Source organism: Magnolia sinica, chromosome 10 (genome assembly GCF_029962835.1).
Source record: "Magnolia sinica isolate HGM2019 chromosome 10, MsV1, whole genome shotgun sequence".
Lineage (NCBI taxonomy): Eukaryota > Viridiplantae > Streptophyta > Magnoliopsida > Magnoliales > Magnoliaceae > Magnolia > Magnolia sinica.
Window position 1 is genome coordinate 84,996,559 of NC_080582.1, and position 22,537 is coordinate 85,019,095.

Below are 22,537 nucleotides of genomic sequence, written 5' to 3' on the forward strand. Positions count from 1 at the left end.
GTGCGAAGCCCGGAGGGTGATCCTCACCAATCATTCTTCTTCTTTCTTTCAAGGTACTTTCTATATTTTCTTCTTTTGACATCCAAACCTTGAAACCCCATTCTCTTCTTCTCTTTTCCTTCTTATTTTATTGTTCCCTTAACCTATAAATCCACCCAAGCCCCAAACCCCTTCAAGCCATAGCCGTACAGCCCTCCACGTGGTCGTACACATGTACGCACGCGTGCACATGCAGACGTGTAGTGCTGTCCACGTGGACATTCCTTTTTCTCCTTCCTTTTCTTTTCTTTTCCCCTTTGTTTCCTCTACAAAACCCTAGCAATAATTCCTAATTTCCTTCTCTCCAAACCCTATTCCTAGTTTTTTTTTCCAAATCCTAATCCCAAGTTTCCTAATTTAATTCCCTAACCCTCAAATTGATTCCAAAACTTGAAATCACAAATCTATTTGAATGTCGGAACAATCCTATGCTAGAACGGGATTCCCACATCTCATAGGGACCTTTCTTTCATAATTTTATATTGATTGTGCAATGTGGGATGATAATTCTGATTGGAACCAAGACAACTGAATCTGAATTTTCTGTTTGTAGTAGAATGCATGACTTTTATGCTTGATTTTATTCTAGTAATCTGAAATTTGGTCTCAACTAGCATGTTAGCCTAGAAAACATTTATCCTGCATCATGGTGCCATCATCTTCAAAAACCCTAAAACAAAAATGTGGTTGTTGAAGTTTACCTTGATACCCACAATGGCAAGGAAAATTAGGTCATCTTCAGGTAACATCCACTGTTCTCGTTGCTCTTCGTCCCTTGGAACATCTTTCATATCATACAGTCTGTATGCAAAGGCAACACAGCGCAAAGAGAGTTCTGCCATATCTTTGATAGCTTTCTTAAAATAGGATGCCTGCAAACACGTAACAATTCAATGAATAAACAACTACTTTTACATGGAAATTACTTCTTTATGGATTGCAATAAAACTGAAAGATTTTTTTACCTTATCTTCATCCATTTGGTGCACTGAACCATCCTGATCAAGCCATCTTGTACATGAGGACAAGATTATTTCAGCAGCTCCTTTCCAATGTATATGGACTTCAGAGCCTCCCTGCAATCATGACAAGAGATGAGGCAGAGTTACATCTGGCATGAAACCATTATGGGATAGCAGAAAATTTTCATAATGGTGTCTGGTCGCACCAAATTTCATGAAATGTCATGAAAAATTGCACCAAATTAGACTGATTGAACATGAACTTTCATGATATTTGGTGCAACCAAATGCACCCTAAAATCCAATACTATTTTGGGAAGAAGACGATGATCTCTTCTGTCTATATATGGCCATCAGGCACATTGTATGCAATTTATTCACTTCTCCATTCAATAATATCAATTTTATTTATCGTTTTAGAGATTTTTCCTTGTTGATTCAAGGATTATCCTAGGGAAGAAGACGATGATCTCTTCTCTTTTATCCACCCCCTCGCTACGCCAGTTACAGAATGGAAATGAAATGAATACCACTAGCAATGCAACGCCACCCCGCTTTTTCTCAGAGTTGAAAGGGAAGACATGGAGAACTGAAGTCTTTGATCGTTCTTCGTCAAATTTCATCTTAAGCTGTGAACGGGACACCAGTAGACCGAATCAGCACCAGACATGCAACGATGGAGGAAAATATAAACAAAGACGATCATACTAAATTCTACCTTGACACCCCAAGAAAGGATAGCCTTTTCAGTTGGCGAGCCCGTTACTTCTTCAGCTCCACCATTCTGTCAAAATGAAACGAACATATAACAAATGTTTTTAAAAAAATCATTGAAGGATAAAAGCATTTCTTGCAGAAGTAAAATACCAAACCGAGTAATCAAGAAATATTGAAAACGGATTCAACTGAAGCCATCTCACCATCTATAATTGAAGGGCAATTTTTATTTTTATTTTCTTTTTGGCAAATGATGTCTGAATTGCATTTATCATGACATCATTTAGCATTATGTTCATGCGAGTGCAACATTGATCTGTGATTTTAGTGGCATCTGAATTTAAAATCCCAGATGTAAGTGTAGAAGAACCAACCAACGAAAAGCAAATTTTACCTCAGGCGCAAAAACATTGCCTGTTGTATTATGCGAAATGCCTTCCAATAGTAGAGAGCGTACAGCAGAAGAGATAAGTTCATCATTATCAGATTGGTTTAGTCTTCCTCCACCAACATATGCCTCAACAATAGTCATCTGTAACACAGCAAAGTAAAACATTTTAACGTTAAATTGGAAATCCATGATCTGTAACACATTTCACAACAGAAATGTAACAAATGGAAACATTTCTAAATAACCCAACATCTGTGAAAAATGGAGGTACGTTCTAGTGGTAATTGGAGATGGGAGGCCCACATGGTGTATGCATCACATCCAAACCGTCCATCTGATGCATCCCATCAGGTTACCCACATGGCATGAAAATCAGCTTGATCCGAAAAACTAATGGGCCAAATGATGTAGGACGATGTCAAGGTCAATCTCATGGATGGTCAGGATCAAAAGAAATTGGGCTAGAAGTTTGATCCAAGGGTCTAGTGCATTGTAGTTTCCAACAGCCATAACTTTGTGATTGGTTATCCATTTCGTGCATACAATTTTCTGTTGGAATGCTATCAACGAGCTCTACGTTATGGCCAATGGCAGGGGGAATTGGCCCTCAACTGGTTTTTCCAAAATAAGCTTGTTTAGCGTATGAAGTCTGTGTTTGAGTCATGCGAAACAGTTTGAGTCAGTTTAAAAGTTGTTTACTATTTTTAGTACGTTTAATATTTTAGGAAAGTTTACTATTTCGAGAAAGTTACAAATTTAGAGTTTATGGCTCATATAAGTCACCTCAATTGATTTGTCAAGAGACATTATCCTCAATATTTTCTCTTTAAAGAATTTTTAAGTTGTGGATTCAAGGTTCCTCAAGATTTGAGGATTATCTTAAAGGAAAAAGATGGTGATCTACCTCCACCATTTCATCATGCACCCACTATGCTAGTTTTGCATCAGAGCCACTATGCCAGTTGCTATTAGATAGGTTTTTCCTCAGATCAATGGTTTCCAATAGCGAATCTGGGGGTGACAATCTTATAGACGGTGCTCCCAAGAATCAACTAGTGACTTAGGGCAGATTATGTGGCCTTTCAATGGGAATTTCTACGATCAATGCAAGAGATGAAAACGACAATCATTCGGTTGTTGATGCCACATATCACAAACATATTCATGGCAAATAATGGCCCATGATTGTCGAACGGGCTCGCGATCAGCTAGTTTGGGGTCCGACAGGTACAACACCCATGCCAAACTGTAGGCCACAATCCTATGGAGGCAAGGTTAACTTGGGGACCCAAATGCTTTTTGGCAAATTAGATATAGAAGAAGATAGATGAAAATCCTGAGGACGAAGAAGAAGAGTGGGCCTACACAATACAAGGAGTGAGGGATCCACGATGAAGAAGAAGAGTGGTCCTATGCACATGAAGGAGTGCCTCTCAACGAATCCACCGTCAAATTACTTGATGGATCCATGAATGGATTAACTGATGGATTTATGGTTGGACTAGAAAACGATTCAATTGAATTGAAACATCAGTTGATAGATGCATCTATAAAAATGATCAATAGATCAACGGATATAAACTGCTCGATCGTCAAGAAAATGGACAGTTACATGATCATCTCAAAAATCTTTATGAAGATTGACACCTTTATACCTTCCCAGCAACAGCCAAAGTGCATAGATGAAGGGCCAATAGTGACAATGATGTCAATGGCACCTTCACTAATGGAGGTTAGCGATGAATGAGGCCACCATCAACGTTTCAACAATCCATGATAGCAAATCCATTATTGCAAAAGATGTGGAGATCAACGCACCAGACAAAGACAATTAGAAAGAGACGAAAGGTGAGATTTTGTTTTATAAAGTTCTATTTTATGAATGAAATTCTGATCCGATGTGTAGGCCTTCACCATCAATTGCCACCGAAGCCAAAGAAGCACTTCAAAGGTGGATCATCACAATGTGCCACTACCATTCTAAAATCGAGGACAAGTTTAGTTTTTCAAGTGGAAGCGTCTGATCTAGAACAAAGTCAAGGTCAATCTCATGGATGGTCAGGATTGAAAGAAATTGGGCTAGAAAGTTCGATCCAAGAGTCTAGCGTGTTGTAGCTTTTGAGGGACATACCTTTATGAATAGTTATCCATTTCACGCATATGATATGTCATTGGAAAGCTAGCAACGAGCTTCACATTCTAGCCAATGCAAGGCAATTGGACTCCAAATGGTTTTCCAAGATAAGGTTGTTTCATGGGTTAATTTTGAGTTTTAAGTGAAAATTTATATTTTTAGTAAGTTACGGGTTTTACCATTTTGAGTGTTTTAGGGTTTGAAGAAGTCCTAGTTATGTTTAAAGTCCTCTGAGTCATGTGAAAGAGTTTAAGCCGGTTCAAAAGCCGTTTACTATGTTAGACTTTATTATTTCAAAAAAGATACGGATTTAGGGTTTAGGGTTTATATAAGTCATCTCAATTGATTTGTAAAGAGACATTATTCAGACTTGTTTCATTATTCACACTATTTTCTCTTTTAGACACTTTAACTTGTGGATTCAAGGATCCTCGTGGATTCAAGGATTATCTTAAAGATAAACAATGGTGATCTCTTCCTCCACCTTTCCACCACGCACTCACTATTGCCACCAAGGCACAGGGAACAAGGTGGGAAGGGACACTCTCCCTTGATTCTCATCACAGCCCACATGAGCTGCTGAACAGCATGATTTTTGTCCTGGCCATTCATCTATCGCAAATGAAACATTTGGATTCCTTACACACAACATGGTGGGCCCACCGTATAAATAAAGGGTGGGCATTCCATCTCAACTTCTCCCCTGCCCTGTGGCCCACCTGAGTTTCCATTTGGGATGATTTTTGGGCCAGGGATAACGTGAGGCGATGCACTAGATGTACAGTTCGGATGTTGTGAATACATCACGTGGGCCTGACTTCTACTAGCCTGGCACCATCATATAGCTTATGGTGGTATTGGAACCACTAGGAGGTAGCCCTGTAAAAATGTGTGTAGTTTGTACATGAAACAAAATACTCAACCCCTTGAAGCTTCAATGACCAAAGTGGGGATATCATATTCCAATTCATAATGGGATAGCCCCAAATTGCAATTATTGTCATTTCAAATCCAACCAAATTGCACAAAATTGAAATTAGGGGTTTGATTGACATTAGGAATTAAAATGGAGGCACCCCAAATTGGTCATTTCCCTTAAAGGAATCGACTAAATTGCAGTTCAGTTTGATCAAATATTCGAATTCATCATAAACACAAAACAAAAGGAAAAAAAAAAATTGTAAATCTAAACGAAAACAAGATTCCACCTGATTCATGGTTAGAGTTCCCGTCTTATCACTGCAAATTGTAGTAGCAGAGCCCATAGTTTCACAAGCCGAAAGCCTCCGAACCTGTACCGTAGTCATAACTAAATCCATTAGAACATACCACTACTGGCATTGGTGGATAAAATTCAAGAAAGATACGTGCCAGGGCCTTGTCCACCATCATCTTCCTCATTGAGTATGCAAGACTGGATCAAAATCAAGGAATGTAAGTAAAGATACCAAAAAAAGAAAGAATCAAAGATCACATAGTATAGTTACTTCGATAGAGATAAAAAAAATTAGTATTGCACTTACGTCAAGGTCACCGCCAAAGGGAGCCCTTCAGGCACTGCAACGACCACAATAGTGACCTAAATAACAATTTCATGATTATTTAGTCATCACATTAGAAAAAGAGCCCTTTTATGGCTACTCTTCCCATACATGCCAATGCCGCACATGTGTGTAAGATCCGGGCCATTCATCGAGTGGGCCACGCGTGTATCACAAATGTGGAGCAATAGTATTATTAGCAGTACATTTTTTTGTACATGTAGAGCACCAGCATTGGTGACCAGACCAACACAATATTTGGACCATGGTACATGGACGGTGGGGCTAGCCAAATGAATGAGCTGGATCTCAAACAAACGAGACACATAAGAAGTTGAAATCCTGCTCTCCCAAGTATACATCACATCGCTATTAGAAGGACGCTAATCCAGACAGTATCTAAGAAATTATCACAGACCGCAATTGTCAAGATTTTAATAGCTCCATCTACTGCCTTGCCAAGACTTGTCTTCCCTGCAATAAATTGAATGGTTCCATTCGAATTTTTTGTACGGCCAGTGAAGTACCTGTATGGATTTAAATTAGACTAGAAATTGATAAAAGATAACTGACACAATATGCTTGAAAAACAATACAACCACTGATCTCGAACTTACCTAGCCAATAGGACTACAAGAACAAAACCAGCTACTGTGAGCCCGATTATGCCAATTAAAGTCGCAACACCATTCAAACGTACCTATCAATGCACACATAAATACCATATCAAGTAGGATGGACAAAAAAATAAAATAAAATTGCGGGCCTCAGAAAACAAACCTGCAATGGAGTTTCTTCGTTTGAATCCTCTGAGATACTGGACATCAGTAATCCCCATTCAGTGTTTATTCCAACACCAGTTACCTGGATACAATTTTAATAAGTAATCTCAGTCATAGTTCTAATCGTTGACTCGTCTCGAAACTCAGATGAGTCAACTCAGCTTGGCAAGATTTTTGAGCCGAGTCTCTTGGAAACTCAATTCTGAGACTGACTTGATCCATCCTCAACAAGACTCATCGAGTTGACTCAATTGCTAGTTCAACAAGAAGCAACTCACAGTGACATGAAGCGAGTCACTTGGTGAGTCCCAACATACATACATACATATATATATATATATATATATATATATATATATATATGGGGTGGGGAGATGAACCAACAATTTCACCATGTGAAACAAAAACTCTCAGAGGATACTAGGCCCACCATGCAAGGACTATATCCCAAAATTTCCCAGATTTAAAATAAAAATTAAATTTTAAAAAAAAAAATTTAAAAAGGGTTCTCATCCAACATTTGTCCTTCTTAAAAATAATTGTGCCCTTTCCAGTACTCAGGTAACATAAATGTGTAACACTTACCTAGTACATGCATGTACTTGCACTTTCGACGTTTTCTAAACCAAAAGTATTCAAAATATTAAAAAATGTCAAAAAACTAATTGGAGCCTATTTTGTAGGTTCACTTATTTATTAGTAAGGTTGTTCTTGGATGTTGTTTCCCATGATGATACAATGTACTTAAAGAGAATGGGATCACATGAATCATATTCCCACGATGATACAATGTACATCAAGAGAATGGCGTCACCTGAATCATATCAGTGAATGAAAATTCCAAAGGAATGTCCTTTAGTTGTCAAAGAACAAGGTAGCCAGTCCAAGTGGAGAGTTCCACTGACATACATATCACATTCTAATATTAATTGATTTCACCACACACAGACTTTGAAATCGACGAAACACTAACCATTTTCTTTGATTAGGCATTGGACCACTTTAAGTTCCAATAATGAACATATCTGCCGAAAGTTAACACACAATTCATGCCTCTGTATTCACTGAAACCAACTGACCATTGCAAGGGCCATGTTTCACGCCTCTTTTACATTACATTGCGTGTATTGAAGTGGTAATCAAGATTTCCAAAGATTGTGCACTGTTAGAAAAGATTAGAATATATTTTGTGTATTTTATTCATTGAGATGTGGAATTGAATTATACATAATATACCTATGTACAACTATATATAGAGCTGTATGAATATCTAGAAGGTATTCTCACCTATCTACTACATACTAATCTCAAATCATGCCTAATCTACTCAAACATGAACATTTGGCAAAGAACCACATACGTACCAACATGGTACCATAACCATCAGCAACCTTGCATCCCGACATCAAAAAAGGTGCCCTTTGATCCTTACGAGCCTACAACAAAGCACCCCATTTTGAAATCGTTGCCCATTTTATTAACAAAGCAATAGTAGGGAAGGTACGAGCAGCTTACAATCTTGCTTTCCCCTGTCATGCTAGATTCATCAATTTCAAGTGAGTGGCCAGAAATTAAAATCCCATCAGCTGGAACCTAGACAAAAGTTTTCAATGTTAATGTGGAAAAAATGCAAGTATACATCAGAACAATCTCACTACTAAAATGTACACTGACTTGATCACCAATGTTGAGTGATACAACATCACCGACAACAATATCAAATATTGAAATCTCAACTCTTCTACCACCTCTAATAACCTGTTCACCATACAACATGTATTTTTAGAGAGATTAGACTAATTAAATCCAAATAAAAATTCAAAAGAAAACAACCTCGTATTTTCATAGCACACACCTGTAACCGTATATTCCGCTTCTCCTCATTTAAAATTTGAAACTGAAGCGACTGTTTGTAATCACTAATGGCTAGAAACCAAGAAAAAGACATAATAAAGACCTTTAGTACATGAAAGCATTCTTTTCAAACATCATATAATAGTAAGGAAAATCAAAGTTGAATAGGGTGCAATGCAGGAGTTCTTCTAAGGGTGGCAACGGGCTGAGTAGCCCTCCTGACCTGGCTTTGGCCGGGCTTGGACCTACAAGCATGGGCCGTGGTCCGGGCTTGGGCCCTGCATGTGTGGCCTGCCCAGCTAATCAATTTACAGTTCGTGCTTGAGCTGAAGTCATTTTAGCCCGACCTTGCCCGGCCAACCCAACTTTATATGTACATGTGTTACATCCTACAAATATGTCATTCCACTCCTCAGTTAGGCAACCTTCCATCTTGAACGTAGACCATTGGTTTCATTCCTCTAAAATGTTTATTTCTTTGTTCATGTGTGACCCACTTGATCAACAGATAGGGTAGGAACATTTGAGTGGGAAATAGGGATTTTGTCAATTTTCAAGCCAGGCGGGGTCAGGGCAAGTAGGGTTGAGCACAGGCCTGACCAATTTTTTTTGGCACAGGCTTGGGCCTGCTGTGCTAGGCCCATGGTGCGCTCAGCCCTTGGGTCTTAAGTATAACCTGGTCTGGCCCAAAACTGGGTCTATTGCCACCACTAAGTTCTTCTTAGCCGTGGTTTCAATAAGTTACAATATTCTATTTAGAAGATATTTACTCTATTTCTATGTCGCTGGATCTTTGTCATCTAAATAATAGGTTTCCACAAATAGCAAAGAAGAAATTATAATAATTTGGAAAGACATATTGCATAACCATCAATAGTTATGAAATTCAAAAGAGATGGCCTACTATAAACAAAAGAAATATGCGAAGTACTTATTTTTGCAAATTCCTTCTTAAACAAAGAAAGGGACTATGTTTTATCAACAATCACATGGTAATGTTGATTATGCTACAAACCATCATTCAAATAATTGAATTAACGGAATAGATTATAACTAAAAGTAATGAAGATTTATTACTGTAAAATGCAGTAGAAGCAACTTCGAAACCAATGTAATAAGCATGTTTCACCATTCATCTAAAAACATTCGACAAGCATCCATATCTCTCAATAACTGTTGAAACATGAAATCAAAGGGAAAGCACTGCCAATCAAATCAGTGAATTAGTTATATCTAACTTCCATACCTGTAACAGCTATTACAAGAAGGACAGCGAAGGCAATGCTCCCACCATCATACCATCCTTCTTTGAGGCCCTAAAAGAAATTGAGAGATTGAATATTCAAATTGACGGTCAAAACAAAGAACAGGACATTGATGGTGTACAGAGTCTTATGTGTCCCTGATGAATACCATATTGATGTATATCTCTTAGTTATCTTTTAGATAGCTTTTGGTTATTTGATTTGTTTTTGTAATTGTCTCTTTGTAAAGAGAAGATTATCTTTGTACTTGGGAGATTATAAATAAAAGATTTTAGATGAGGAGAAAATAGATATTTTCTCTTCTTTTCCCTATTTCTACAACCATCAGTATGGTACTCTGGTGAGATCATTGGTCTGCTTTTCACTTGGCTCAAGCCCCTTTGGTGCTTCGTCAGTTTGGCAGCCCTCTAGGCCATCTGGAGAGAGCGAAACAATCGGTGCTTCCAAAATCAGTCCTCATCTTCAAGGGTGCTGGCCAATGTTCTGCGAGATGCTTCCGATTGGGTGTTTAGCCGTCGCTCATTGGACTGCAGCATTTTCTCTTCAGTTCTGCGCTTGTAATGTGCTGACAGTCTCCAGTCCTGGGGTCTTTCCCTGTTTTGAGTTGTATAGTGGTCTTGTTTCCTTGTTTTGTTTTGTATTTTTTTTTTTTTTTTTAAGGTTGTATAGTAGGTTTCTGTTTGGCTTTCCTTTGTTGTTTTGTTGTCTTCTGTTTTTCTTTTGGGCTGCCCCTAGCTCCCTTTAATAAATTTTCAATCTTCAAAAATATCATTATGGTGCTCCACACATACACAGAGCTGTGTACTCTAACATTCATAACAAAAACCATTATGCAAACACAAGAAACCAATATGCACAAAGATGGATATAAATGGCAATGAATTTAATATGGTGTCTTTATAAATCAACATCACAAATTCACACATCAATGTCTTATGGTATGATGTGCCATGTATTGCTATGAGACAATGGGGAATGATCACATGCACTCGAATGCATGGTAATCACCATATGTTGGAGATGTGTAGGACCCAAGGTGATGTTTGAGTGCCATCCAAACCACATAGATATATAGGTTTTAGGCGTGATTGTACATTGATCCATATGGTGTGTCCCACTTGAGTTTTGAGTCAGGTTTATTCTTTGCATCTACACTGAAAATGAGGAGTCGCAACAAATGCAAGGTTTGGATTCTACATACACAACATGAGTGGACTCCAGATAGTGTGAACATATGGTAATTACCATGCACTGTAATTCATGTGACCATTACCCTAAGGCAATTTATATTTCTATTGTACATGGTTTGAGGAGAAACGTAAATTGCATTGTAGAATACACAACACTTCATACCTATGATGTACTACTAATAAATTATTAATACGCAAAGACATTTAAAAACATTAAACAATTAATGTTGTTGATACAGGTTTGTTCGGTTGCACCAAATTTTAAATCATGAAATTTTGCACCACATTAGACTGATTAGTCATGAAATATCCCGAAATGTCATGATACTTGGGATGCAACCAAATGCACCCTACACTTTTTCATAAAAAATAAAACAACACAAGCTTAATCTCACCTCCGTTTTTATGCCCAATGCCAAAGAGGCGACTGCAGCTATCATCAAGATGATGAGGGTCAAGTCTTGCCAAGCTTCCCAAAGGAAAGTCTAACATGAAATGGTGCATGGTGAGATAATTCCCACAGCTGAATATAGTAACTGATGAGAAAATGACAGAGAGATATACCAAAAAACCCCGTGCTTTTTTCCGTGGATACGTGTTCGCTCCAAATGCATTCTTCCGACATACTATTTCGCTGTCGTCTCCACCAATCCCCTTCTCTAGATTGGTTTTTAACAGTTTCGCTAGCCCTTGAACCTGGCGTAATAATAACACACATGAATCCACCACAACATAGATAACATTCTAGGCGGACTAAGGCCTTGTTTGGGTGTCACTTGAAAATGAGTTCATCCCATTTTAGTTCATTGTAATTATGTATTAGATATCATATTTCATTTTCGTACAAGGATTAAAAATAATCGTGATAACCAACAATCATGATCTCTAATACATAATTACAATCAACAAAAATGAGATTAATTCATTTTTACGTGGCAGACTGGCAGGCAAAAAGGGCCCAAGTGCCTGTTATTAGGAGAATGTTAAGTTTTAGAAATATTCAAATGCTCTCGGAGCAATACAATTTATGGTGCTCCTAGCTGCATCCACAATTGTCAAAATCCCATGATGTATGATTTACGAATTGTGATTTAAGTCAAATCTTAGGCAAAACAATTTGAATCCCTTTTTGGATGGATCCTACAATTCTATGATTTGAATCCGACGATTTACGATTTTATTCCCGATTTACCATTCAAATTATACTTGTTCCCTTCTTCTTCTTTTTTCTTTTTTTTTTGGTTTAATTTTACTTCGCTTCCTTTCTATTATTTTAAATTGGTGGGGGCTTTAAGAATATTTTAAAATAGGTCAATAGTTTTATTGGTTATTCTTTATAAGAAATTAAATGATGGATCTTCTCTTCAACCTTATATTGTGGAGCTTTTTCTTTTTAAAAAAAAAATGATTTCTTACCTCTTAATTGGCCGAGACACGAAATTGATCTATGGCTTATTTGGAATGTTTTTATGGACAGTGGCAATCATGTTGACCTATATGTATTGTGGTGTTGGTGGTTAGGATTTAACTTCAACCTAAAGACATGATTTATGACTTTTCTTGGTCAAATATGTTGAATTCAAGTTGTGTTTTTCTAGGGTTCCATTATGTGATTTTAAACTCACAGGTTTATTTGATTCTTTCTATAATAATGAAAACTCACTAACAGATTTGTTTTTGAGGGGAACATTATTTTGAGATCCATCAAGTTGGTGGCATGCCTTTTGGGTTAAGTTGATATGTTAAGTTTACAATATATTCGACAGTTGAAATTGTTGAAATTGATGATTGGGCACAATTTTGGAAAGCATTTAAAAAAATAAAAATAAAAATTGAGTCCTTAAGAGCTTGGACCTTTTGGAAAATCCTTTTTAACTTCCAATCATCTCAATCTCTTTGAAAGTCCAACAGATGGATCTAAACTGTCCATTGTAGATCAAATTTAATGGCCACCATGCAAAAATAAGATTGACCGGATGATCAATCCAACCTAGATTCGGCCTTGTTTTTTGTAGCCATCCTTTCTTCAACCCATGGATGGGATGGTTAGGACTGCTTATTAGAATTGATTCTTTAGAATCATAAGCAATCTATGATGGGAACTATCAAATAGATGGATCAAATTGTTGGTTAGACCTATTTTGTACAAATGATCTTTTTGTAGATGACTGTTTTTGTACAAATGATCTTGACGATCTATATTTTAGGCCATTGATCAGATGGTTAAGATTATCATATTAGTGTGCACGGTAGCCTATGAAATGAGTGTTGGACCTAATGGACATCTACATCAATTGATTAAGTGTCCCAATAAAACTAGGAGCACCATGACTTAACAGCGCTCTGAGAGATCTGGAGCATTTCCTATTAAGTTTTGATAAGGACTCACCCCCCCACGTTCTTCCAGAGCAGAAAGGTTATGATCTCTTGAGATTGTAGTAAGTCGTTCCTGTCCAATTCCGTAACCATTGATTTGTCCTTCAGAAGCACCTAGCAACAAAATGGAAAAGCCATACATGAAATTAATATGTCAAATAATAGTATGATGTATGTACATATGTATGTACGTCAAACCAATCAGATGGCCTGCTCCATCAATAAGTTAGCCTTCTATTTTATGATGGATGATTAGTATCATCTAATAGAAGTGATTCTTTAAAAACACAAGCGATCCTTGATAACCCCCACAAATAAGTGGCTTGAATTGTTGATTGTGCCTATTTTATATAAATGATCTTGACGATCCAATAAATAAGGCTGTTAATCGGATGGTTAGAATGGTTCATTTGGCATGATTTTTGCATATTACACCATGGAATGTATGCTAGACCTAATGGACAGTTCAAATTGATTGATTGACTGTTGAAGTGTCCTAGTGAGCTTGACTGCTTGGGTAAGTTACCATCTAGTCGATCAAATATGAAACATAGTTTAAAAACTCAAAAACTCGACTCAAATCAATATCCAGCCGAGATGAGTCAACTCGAACACTCGACTCAGTGTTTAACAATTAAACTAGGAAGAATGAAGAACTAATAATAGATATTCAGTGTATTATCAGTAAAAAATTTGCCTACTAAATTGTGATGAATTGCACGTGTCTTGCTAGTGGATGTTGCTGATTCACCTCTGTGAGGTTTTGGGTTCAAATTTCCGCTACCTACATTCACCTTTTGGTTCAATAACCATATGGCAGAGAGAGTGACTCGGTATTGTTGTATCGAGTGGCGAGTCTGCAAGTTTCTTAGTAATTCGGCTCAAGTTCTCATCTCAAGTTATGTCACTGAGTTTTTAAACTATGATATGAAATGAGAAAGCCTGCCCGTCTAAGTCATTGGTCTTGCTCTTCATCCAAGATGCTTCCAAGCCTAAGGAATCACTCTGTGTTTCTTCAATAGAAATACTAATACTTCTGATGTATGTTGCTAAACATGAAGAGTTTATCTGACTAACTGCCTTTCAAAACCATATTATAAAAACATGAAAACTCGAAAATTCTTATGATTTTTTAAGTTATATTTAATATTTAAAAAAACCTAAAGCAAATATAAAAAATGTCGAGTTTTGCCTAGTCAAGTTAAATATGGAGTTATGCTGATTTATTTATTTTTTTGACGAGTTTTGGTTGAGTCATGACCAAAACAAGTTCTTCATAAAAGAATCGACTCGGGCTATTCGAATATAGAATTTTCCTTAGCCTTTGAACTATTCTTAAAACAATGAACAGGATTGAAACTTTTAGATTTACTGTCAGTGGACAAACAGCACAAATGTTTCTAAAAACAACACATCTCTAATAAACTAAACAATGAACAGCTAAAAATATTTCCATGGCTAGATTCCCATGTTACTTTTTCGCCATTGAAAACGCGGCACCTATGTACATCTACCTAGACCATGCAAATAGTGGACCCCATTGTAGATGAAGTATATCTCCGAAATCACACCGATCAAGCAATTGTAATCATCAAATTATGGTTGAAAGGGAATCAGACGGTTAAATTTAACTTCTCAGTGCAACTTTCTGGTTATGCTCCGTTCACAGTTCAGTCAGTAATTTGGACGGTCTGGATTGCCTTACAACTACATCATGTGCAGGTTTGAAGAGTCACTGCCATTTTTTAAATGGTGCAAAATTAGCATAGGGTTACAGGCACAACCCTATTACCATATAATCGAAACAGTGCAAAATAAGATAGAGGTTTGCTCATTCCACATGCGTGCAGGAGCCCTTCACATCTACATGCAGCTCATGTGCCAAAAATTCTAAAACGTGTGAGAGATCTGACCTTTCCATCAGGTAAATACATTGTTTAGATCTCCTGGGCAACAAATCAGGTCATTCAGAACCTCAAGTGGGCCACAGCAAATAACAAAACATATGGATGGCTGGCACAAATTGGTTTAGCCGTTAGTTTACTTTGTACATCGTGGGCCATCTTAGCAGTACAACCGTCTGATTTTCAGCACAGAAGATCTAAACATTATTTCCAACCATATGGAAAGCTAAGATCTTGCACGCGTTCTTCGAAATTAGCACAGCTGTGCTGTGCCTGCGTGTAGAATTAGCAACTTCTTTTATAAGATAAGAACATTTGTCAGTACCCCCGTTTGTTGCAGGTGCAGCCCTTTGGAAAAGTATTGATGCCTGAAATGATAACAATGCCAAGTTAGTTGCGGAATTATCACACAAGATTCGAGCGTATGTAGGGCCCACCATATTTGCGTGGAATCCAAAATATTCATCGGGTGTGCCATCTCATCTTCACCGTTCATTTCAAATGGCAGGCCCATCCAAAACCCTGTCGGCCACACTACACGGAACAACGTAAAATCAGGCCTAAAACCCCCGAAATTCAGGTCATGTGGCCCACCTAAGTTTTGGGTTGCCACTTCATCTAGGTGTGGGCCACCAGACTTTTTTATTTGGGCTCTAGGCCTAAAATGAGAGGGCGCATCCGATGGACGGGTAGGATGAAATAGACACATCACGCATTGGGTCCCACATGGTAGAGTTGGGCAAAGAAATCATTACTCGTATGACTTGAGAATGCGTCCTAATCTTGCATAGTAATTTCTCTCTTTCTTCAAGTTTCAAGTTGAGGGTATATCGAAACCGACGAGTCGCATTTAGAGCAAAAGTAGCTTTCTGGAGAAACAAAGAGCCCATGTTATATAAATTGAGAAAAAAAAAAGAAAAAGAGGAATGCTGTGGTGCCCTCAGTTACAGTGCTACTAGTTGAAACGATTCAGTTTGACTACCCCATCGATTGATCTGAACTGTCCATTAAGTAGAGAACATATTTCCCAGGTTACTATGCAAAAATCACACTGATCGGATGATCCAATCCATCCTTGATTAGCCATCCTTTTGCCAAGCCATGGATCAGATGGCTACTATTGCCTAAGAAAAGTGATTCTTTAGAATCATAAGCAATCCATGACTGGATCAAATTGTTGAGTGGATCTATTTTTATGTAAATGATCTTGACCATCCATATTAATGACCATTGACTGAATGGTTACTATTTGGTAGATTGTTGTGAGGCTTGCACTGCCAATAAAATCTGCGTTGAACCTAATAATAATAATCTAGATCAATGGATTAGATCATTCAAGTACCCCTATGCAAATAGGAGCGGACTATAACTTAACAGTGCTTTGTGACTTGTGACCCCTCCGGGGGAACGGATTGGCTACTCCCCCTGACACCAGCCCCAGAGCTGGTGGTCGGTGCTCTGTGGGCCCCACCACGATGTATGTGTTTCATCCATTCCGTTCATCCATTTTTAAATATCATTTTATATCTTGATCCCAAAAATGGGAGGGATATAAATCTCAAGTGGATCACACCAGAGGAAAACAATAGTGATTGGATATCCATCATTTAAATCCTCCTAAGGCTCGCTGTACTGTTTATTTGACATCCAATCCGTTGATTAGGCCATAAACACCCAGATTAAGGGAGAAAACAAATATCAACTTGATCCAATACTTTTATGGGCCCCAAAAAGTTTTTAACGGTCGAAATTCATTCAACACTGTTTCCTGTAATGTGGTCCACTTGAGACTGGGATATACTTCATTTTTTGTATATTATAATAAATTGATCTAGAAAAATAGATGGACGAAATGGATGAAACATATACATCATGGTGGGCCCACAGAGCACCGACCACCAGCTCCGGGGCTGGTGTCGGGGGGAGTAGCCAATCCGTTTCCGAGCTCTGGACCATTTCTTTAAAAATAAATAAATAAAAATCCCAAGTCCAATCCGCTGGACCACAAATAAAAATCCCAAGTCCAATCCGCTGGACCACAGTCACGGTACACCCAACGGTTTACTTCCAACCAATTAAGTGCATGTGACATCCAACCCTTCCAATTGGTTAGCTCCACCACCAGCATCACCTGATGCAAAAATCATTCCTACCTACTCATCAGATGGGCCACACCATAGAAAACAATGGCTGGCCATTGATATATAGCCATTGAAGTGTGGAATACTTGATGAGTGGATACAACTGATTTTTTGCATTAGCCATAGTGAACCCATTAATCAACGGTCCACCATTGCAAACACAGATGGCCCACCTGGGTCCCACAGGGATTCGCACCGTGATATGGTATGAACAGTACCATTAGGTTTTCTAGTCCACAAGCGAGTGGAGCCCTTCACATCTAGATGTAGAGATACGCTGTTTGGATACTTTAGCATGAAAGAAGGCTTTTCACAACTCAGGTGGGTAACAGCATAGCAAAACAAATGAAATTCTACAAAATATATTTTTAACCGTCAATTTATTTTGTACATCATTGTGGCCCAACTGAAAAGAGAAATTGTCTAATTTCTTAGGGAGAGGATCTGAGCATTATTTTGAAGCTTATAGAAATCTCAGATCTAAAAGGCGTATTTCAAAATTGCACACATGGCTGAATGTGGATGTGTAGGGCTCCGTGTGCTCATGTAATTATCTATAAATGGAAGTTATTTAAAACTTTGGTGGAGGATGAAACTTGATATGTACGTAGTCAGAAAGTATAGCATTAAGGGTCAATTTGGCAACTCTTATCTAATCTAATAAGAGCTAGATAATAAGAACTTCTAGCTCTGGTTTTAAAATAAATTCGTTTGGCAAAATCATTTTTTCATAATCCAAATCGGTTTTTATTTGAAATAAAAGTGTTTTTTAAAAGGCTAGTTGCTCTCATTATTAAAAATTATAACAACTCCTTTAGATAAATATGGGTTCTTCATTATTATTGCTGTTGATTGGATGGCTAAAATCATCTAATAAAAAAAGGATAGGCAACCAAATGCAAAACCCACATTCGATATGGGCCATCCATCATGGGGGCCACCTTTGATGTCCACCATCCATCAGCTCACCTTTGATGTGGACCATCCATTATGTGGGCCCACCTTTGATGGGAGTTATCTATCATGTAGTGCCCACTTTTGATGTTAACAGTCCACTACCTGGGCACACCTTCAATATGGATTATCCATCATGTTGGGCTACCTTGGATATGTGTCATCCATCATGTGAGGCTTTAGATGTGAACCATTCATTAGGTGAGGCACACTTGATGTGGACTGTCCATCATGCAATGCCACACTTTGATGTGGGCCATCCATCATGTTGAGCCACCTTAGATATTAGTCGTCCATCACATGAGACTTTAGATGTGGACCATTCATTAGGTGAGGGCTACTTGATGATGACTGTCCATCCTGCGACACTACACTTTGATGTAGATCATCCATCATGTGGAGCCCACCTCTGTGTGAACCATCCATTATGTGGGCGCACCTTTGATGTGGACCATCTATCCATGGGGCCCCACCTTCAATATGGGTCTTTGATCATGTGGGCCCACCTTCAATGTCAACCGCCCATCATGTTGGCCCACTTTCAATGTCAACCGCCATCATGTGGGGTCCCACCGTTTATTAAAATACCCTCATCTATCAGTTTTCAAAAGAAGCGTTAAAGCCCAGGCATTGTATGCCCACTTCGTGATTGTATGGTATGCAACCGTCCAACTGGTGGATCCCACCATTATGATCATACAAACCAAAATTCGGATCCATCCAACCATCATTTGGGCTACACCACTCAAAACTCTCCAATTTTACGTGTGGCCCACCTGATGCTACCACTTCTTATAGAAAAATAATAGATCAGAATATCTTAATCACGAGCTCTGCTAAGTCCACACGTGTGTACAAGTCACCTAATGCATAAACCACCACATGCCAACGTGGCAGATAGGTGAAATATCCAAGCCATCCATCAGAAGGGTGCCGCTACATAGATTCCCTATCCCAAGAATAAGGTCAGTCTACAAGTCAGGTGGGCCACTATTAACTGAATAAATGTACGGTTGTGAAACAATCAGTTATTTCTAAATCAGGAAACATATACTGAATACACCACCTTTATCTTTGGCCAGCAACATCTACACAGTGTGGTCCACCTGATGGATGGCTTAGATACTTAACACGTTTGCCACGCAGGCGTATGTGGTGGCGTGTGGGATTATCAAAGCTCCTTAATCATTTTGGAAAAATGAGAATTCTTGAGGAAATTCTGCGATGCAATGCAGGAGCAGCGTTGCAGAACGTACCCTCCATCTCCTGAGCCGTTCGATCGACGCGTTCTTCGGAGGAATGGTGAAGACGTCCGGCGAGCTGCACTCCGCGTGCGGATCGTCGCGGACCGGTATCCTCACCTCGCGGTACGGAGACGACGAGGCAGACGCAGCGGTCCTAAGCTCCCTCGGAGAGCTCATGGCGGGAATCTCGACGCACTGCTGGCAGGAGAGATGACACCGGCCGTTAGTTCGTTGTACTCGGCCAGAAGAAGGCGATTTATTCAAAACTCCACAACAGCGAAGAAGCAATGTCGGTGTGATTTGGGGGAGTGATGATAGCGGAAGTGGGGAAAGGGGATTCGTTGAAGCGGAGGCGTTGGAAACCGCTTCTCCTGAGTGGTTTTGGAAGGGAGTTTTGGCGGTTTTAGGGTTTCGGAATGGCGCGGTTCCGATATTTTTTCCGGTTGAAGCTCGGCACTGGAGTCGATGATGAGAGAATAACCAGAAGAAGTTTCATTTCTCATGTACAGAAAGTGAGTGTGCAGAAGAGCATGGAAAGGGGTGTTTTTGGAAAACAATATTTACGTTTTACACCCTGTTATTTGATAGATTCGCCCACTTTCTTTTCTTTTCTTGCCCTTTTCTATCTTTTATTTTATTTTTATTTCTTTTGCCTAATGAGGAATTCCTTGCTTGAGGTAAAGGCGCTCGAGGTAGGGACTCGGATTCGGTAGTGACCCCTCCTTTACCAACGTCGGTGATGGAACAGCTCTGTGGGCCCACAATGTTGTATGTGTTTTATCCACACCGTCCATCCATTTTTCCAGCTCATTTTAGTGCATGAGCACAAAAATGAGCCGGATCCAACACTAAAGTGGGCCACAGGATGAGAAAAAGTAGGGAGGGAAATGCCTACCGTTGAAACCTTTCCCGGGTCCACCGTGATATTTACATGACATCCATACCGTTGATAAGGTCATTCCCACGGTGATGAACAAAACCCAAAAATATCAGCCTGATCTAAAAAATCTTGTCTTACAAATGTTCCACGGTGGACATTCAATCCTCACTTTCATGTGGTGTGGCACACTTGATCTGGAAAAATGGATCTTTCACAAATATTAGGGTGGGCCCCACTTAGCTTCCGTCGCAAGCAATCCCCCTCCGCTTTATGGTGGACGGAGATTGCACACTGACCCTGCCAATACCGCCGTTGCTACTGGTCGCTGCTCCATGGGCCCACCATGATGCATGTGTGTAATCCATGCCGTCCATACATTTTTCCAACTAATGTTAGGGAATGACCCCAAAAATGAGGCAGATCCAACTCTCGGGTGGACCACACAACAAGAAACAGTGATGATTGAACGCTCACCATGTCTACTTGCCTTCCAACCTCTTGATTAGGCCAGAAAGTTTTTAATGGTTGGCGTTCAATCACCATTGTTTCCTGTAGTGTGGTCCACCTGAGATTTGGATCTGCCTCATTTTTGAGATAATGCCTCCTTAAAAGAGCTTGGCTAATGGATGGACCGCATCGATAAAACATATAAATTATGGTGGGCCCACGGAGTACCACCCTGTACTGGCAGGGTCAGCATGCAATCCGTCCTTGTGCGTTCGCTGCTTCCCCAGTATCTCGAAACAGAGTAAAAATGTTCAGTGACACATCTGGGGAACTTAATCTTGAGTAGGACCATGAACACATGAGTTCCGGTGGAGCGGCATGGTTCCTGTACCTGGGCTAACCCGTTGCGAGTCTCGCTGGGCCCAGGGTCTAGGTCTTGAAATTTAGACCCAAAATCGAATGGACTTCAGGTAACTGTCAAATACGTAGTAAATCTTTGGATATTGGCTTGTAGTGATGGAGTTGTGCCCCAATATACTAATGTATAACATATCAGGTGATGATGTGATTGTGATATCAATTATCTCAATGGTAGGTTATGATGATTATGAGTCCTAAGTAAAATGTTAAAGAAGAACTTAGAAGAAGGATTCCTCTGCCGATTCTTTAAAACTTGAGATTGAATACAAATGTTCACTGATTAAGAAAATTATATGGGCCCCTGTGATATATGTATCTAATCCACACCATTCATCCATTTTACTATATCATTTTAGGGCATGAGCCTAAAATTAAATCATATCCAAAGTTCAATGAAAATAATGTGAATTGAATGACTACCGTTGAATTTCCTTGGGGCCATAGAAGTTTTGAAACAAGCTAATATTTTTGTTTTCCTTTCATCTATGTTTGTATGACTAGGGGTGTACATCGAGTCGAATCGAGTCGAGCTGGCCTCAGCTCGGCCACTGGCTGACCTAAGCTCAAACTCGACTCGGCTCAGTCCTGACTGGCCTGCTCAACTTGGTTCAATTAGCAGCTCGGGCCAGCTTAGGTTGAGTTCAAGCCAAGATTAAGCCGAGTTTGTCATTGAGGCATTTCCACAAACACATGGACTACAGCTTCGAAATCCCTCTATATGTGAAATAAAAGCAATGGTTTTACAAGTATTTTATCAAACACCTTCTAAGCAACATAAAAACAAAGAAAAATCAAGAAAAAAAAAAGGTATTTGTTTCATGTACATACCTCCCTTACCACCAGTCACACTTCGTTGAGTTATTTTATCAAACAGTTAGTGAGCAACATTAATGGCAAAGTAACCAAGTCATCGAACTGGTTCGATTTAAGCTGGATTTGATCCGAGTTGAGTCGAGCTGGGGCCTGATCGAACTCGGCTCGAACTCATTTTCGAGCTCAGAAAATCAGCTCGACTCAACTCGAACTCAGCTTCAAACCTAGTTGAATTGAGCTTTTTCGAGTGGAGTCGAGCGAGCTAACCGAGCTAGCTTGGTTCGTGTACACCCCTATGTATGACCTTATGGACAGATTGGATGACAAATAAACATCACCGTGGGCGCTAGGAAGATTCCAATGGTGGATACCATTATCCCCACCATTCCGGTCCACTTGAGTTTTGGATATACTTCAATTTTGGGCTTAAGCCCTAAAATGAGTTGGAAAAATAAATGGATGGACCGCATGGATAAGACACAC

At 39.2% G+C, this 22,537-nt stretch overlaps 1 protein-coding gene across 7 annotated transcripts in view; it reads right to left on the reverse strand.

The window, feature by feature from the left end:
- LOC131217255 (calcium-transporting ATPase 5, plasma membrane-type-like) overlaps positions 1-22,537 on the reverse strand; it is a 54,839-nt gene that overhangs the window by 25,562 nt on the left and 6,740 nt on the right. For 2 of the 7 annotated variants that reach the window (XM_058212120.1, XM_058212116.1), the window contains exons 2-23: positions 19,507-19,689; positions 15,911-16,024; positions 15,481-15,523; positions 13,265-13,365; positions 11,440-11,571; positions 11,271-11,360; positions 9,667-9,736; positions 8,422-8,492; positions 8,241-8,324; positions 8,082-8,159; positions 7,931-8,002; positions 6,565-6,648; positions 6,402-6,484; positions 6,203-6,311; positions 5,767-5,822; positions 5,615-5,657; positions 5,452-5,535; positions 2,113-2,250; positions 1,720-1,785; positions 1,532-1,630; positions 1,005-1,115; positions 741-911 (exon numbers count right to left, since the gene is read on the reverse strand). In XM_058212120.1, coding sequence (XP_058068103.1) covers positions 741-911; positions 1,005-1,115; positions 1,532-1,630; positions 1,720-1,785; positions 2,113-2,250; positions 5,452-5,535; positions 5,615-5,657; positions 5,767-5,822; positions 6,203-6,311; positions 6,402-6,484; positions 6,565-6,648; positions 7,931-8,002; positions 8,082-8,159; positions 8,241-8,324; positions 8,422-8,492; positions 9,667-9,736; positions 11,271-11,360; positions 11,440-11,571; positions 13,265-13,365; positions 15,481-15,523; positions 15,911-16,024; positions 19,507-19,671 — 2,064 coding nt within the window. In that variant the 5' untranslated portion in view covers positions 19,672-19,689. Of the gene's footprint in view, positions 1-740; positions 912-1,004; positions 1,116-1,531; positions 1,631-1,719; positions 1,786-2,112; positions 2,251-5,451; positions 5,536-5,614; positions 5,658-5,766; positions 5,823-6,202; positions 6,312-6,401; positions 6,485-6,564; positions 6,649-7,930; positions 8,003-8,081; positions 8,160-8,240; positions 8,325-8,421; positions 8,493-9,666; positions 9,737-11,270; positions 11,361-11,439; positions 11,572-13,264; positions 13,366-15,043; positions 15,524-15,910; positions 16,025-19,506; positions 19,951-22,537 lie in introns of all 7 variants that reach the window. The other 5 variants (XM_058212117.1, XM_058212118.1, XM_058212119.1 and 2 more) reach the window with 5 other exon arrangements.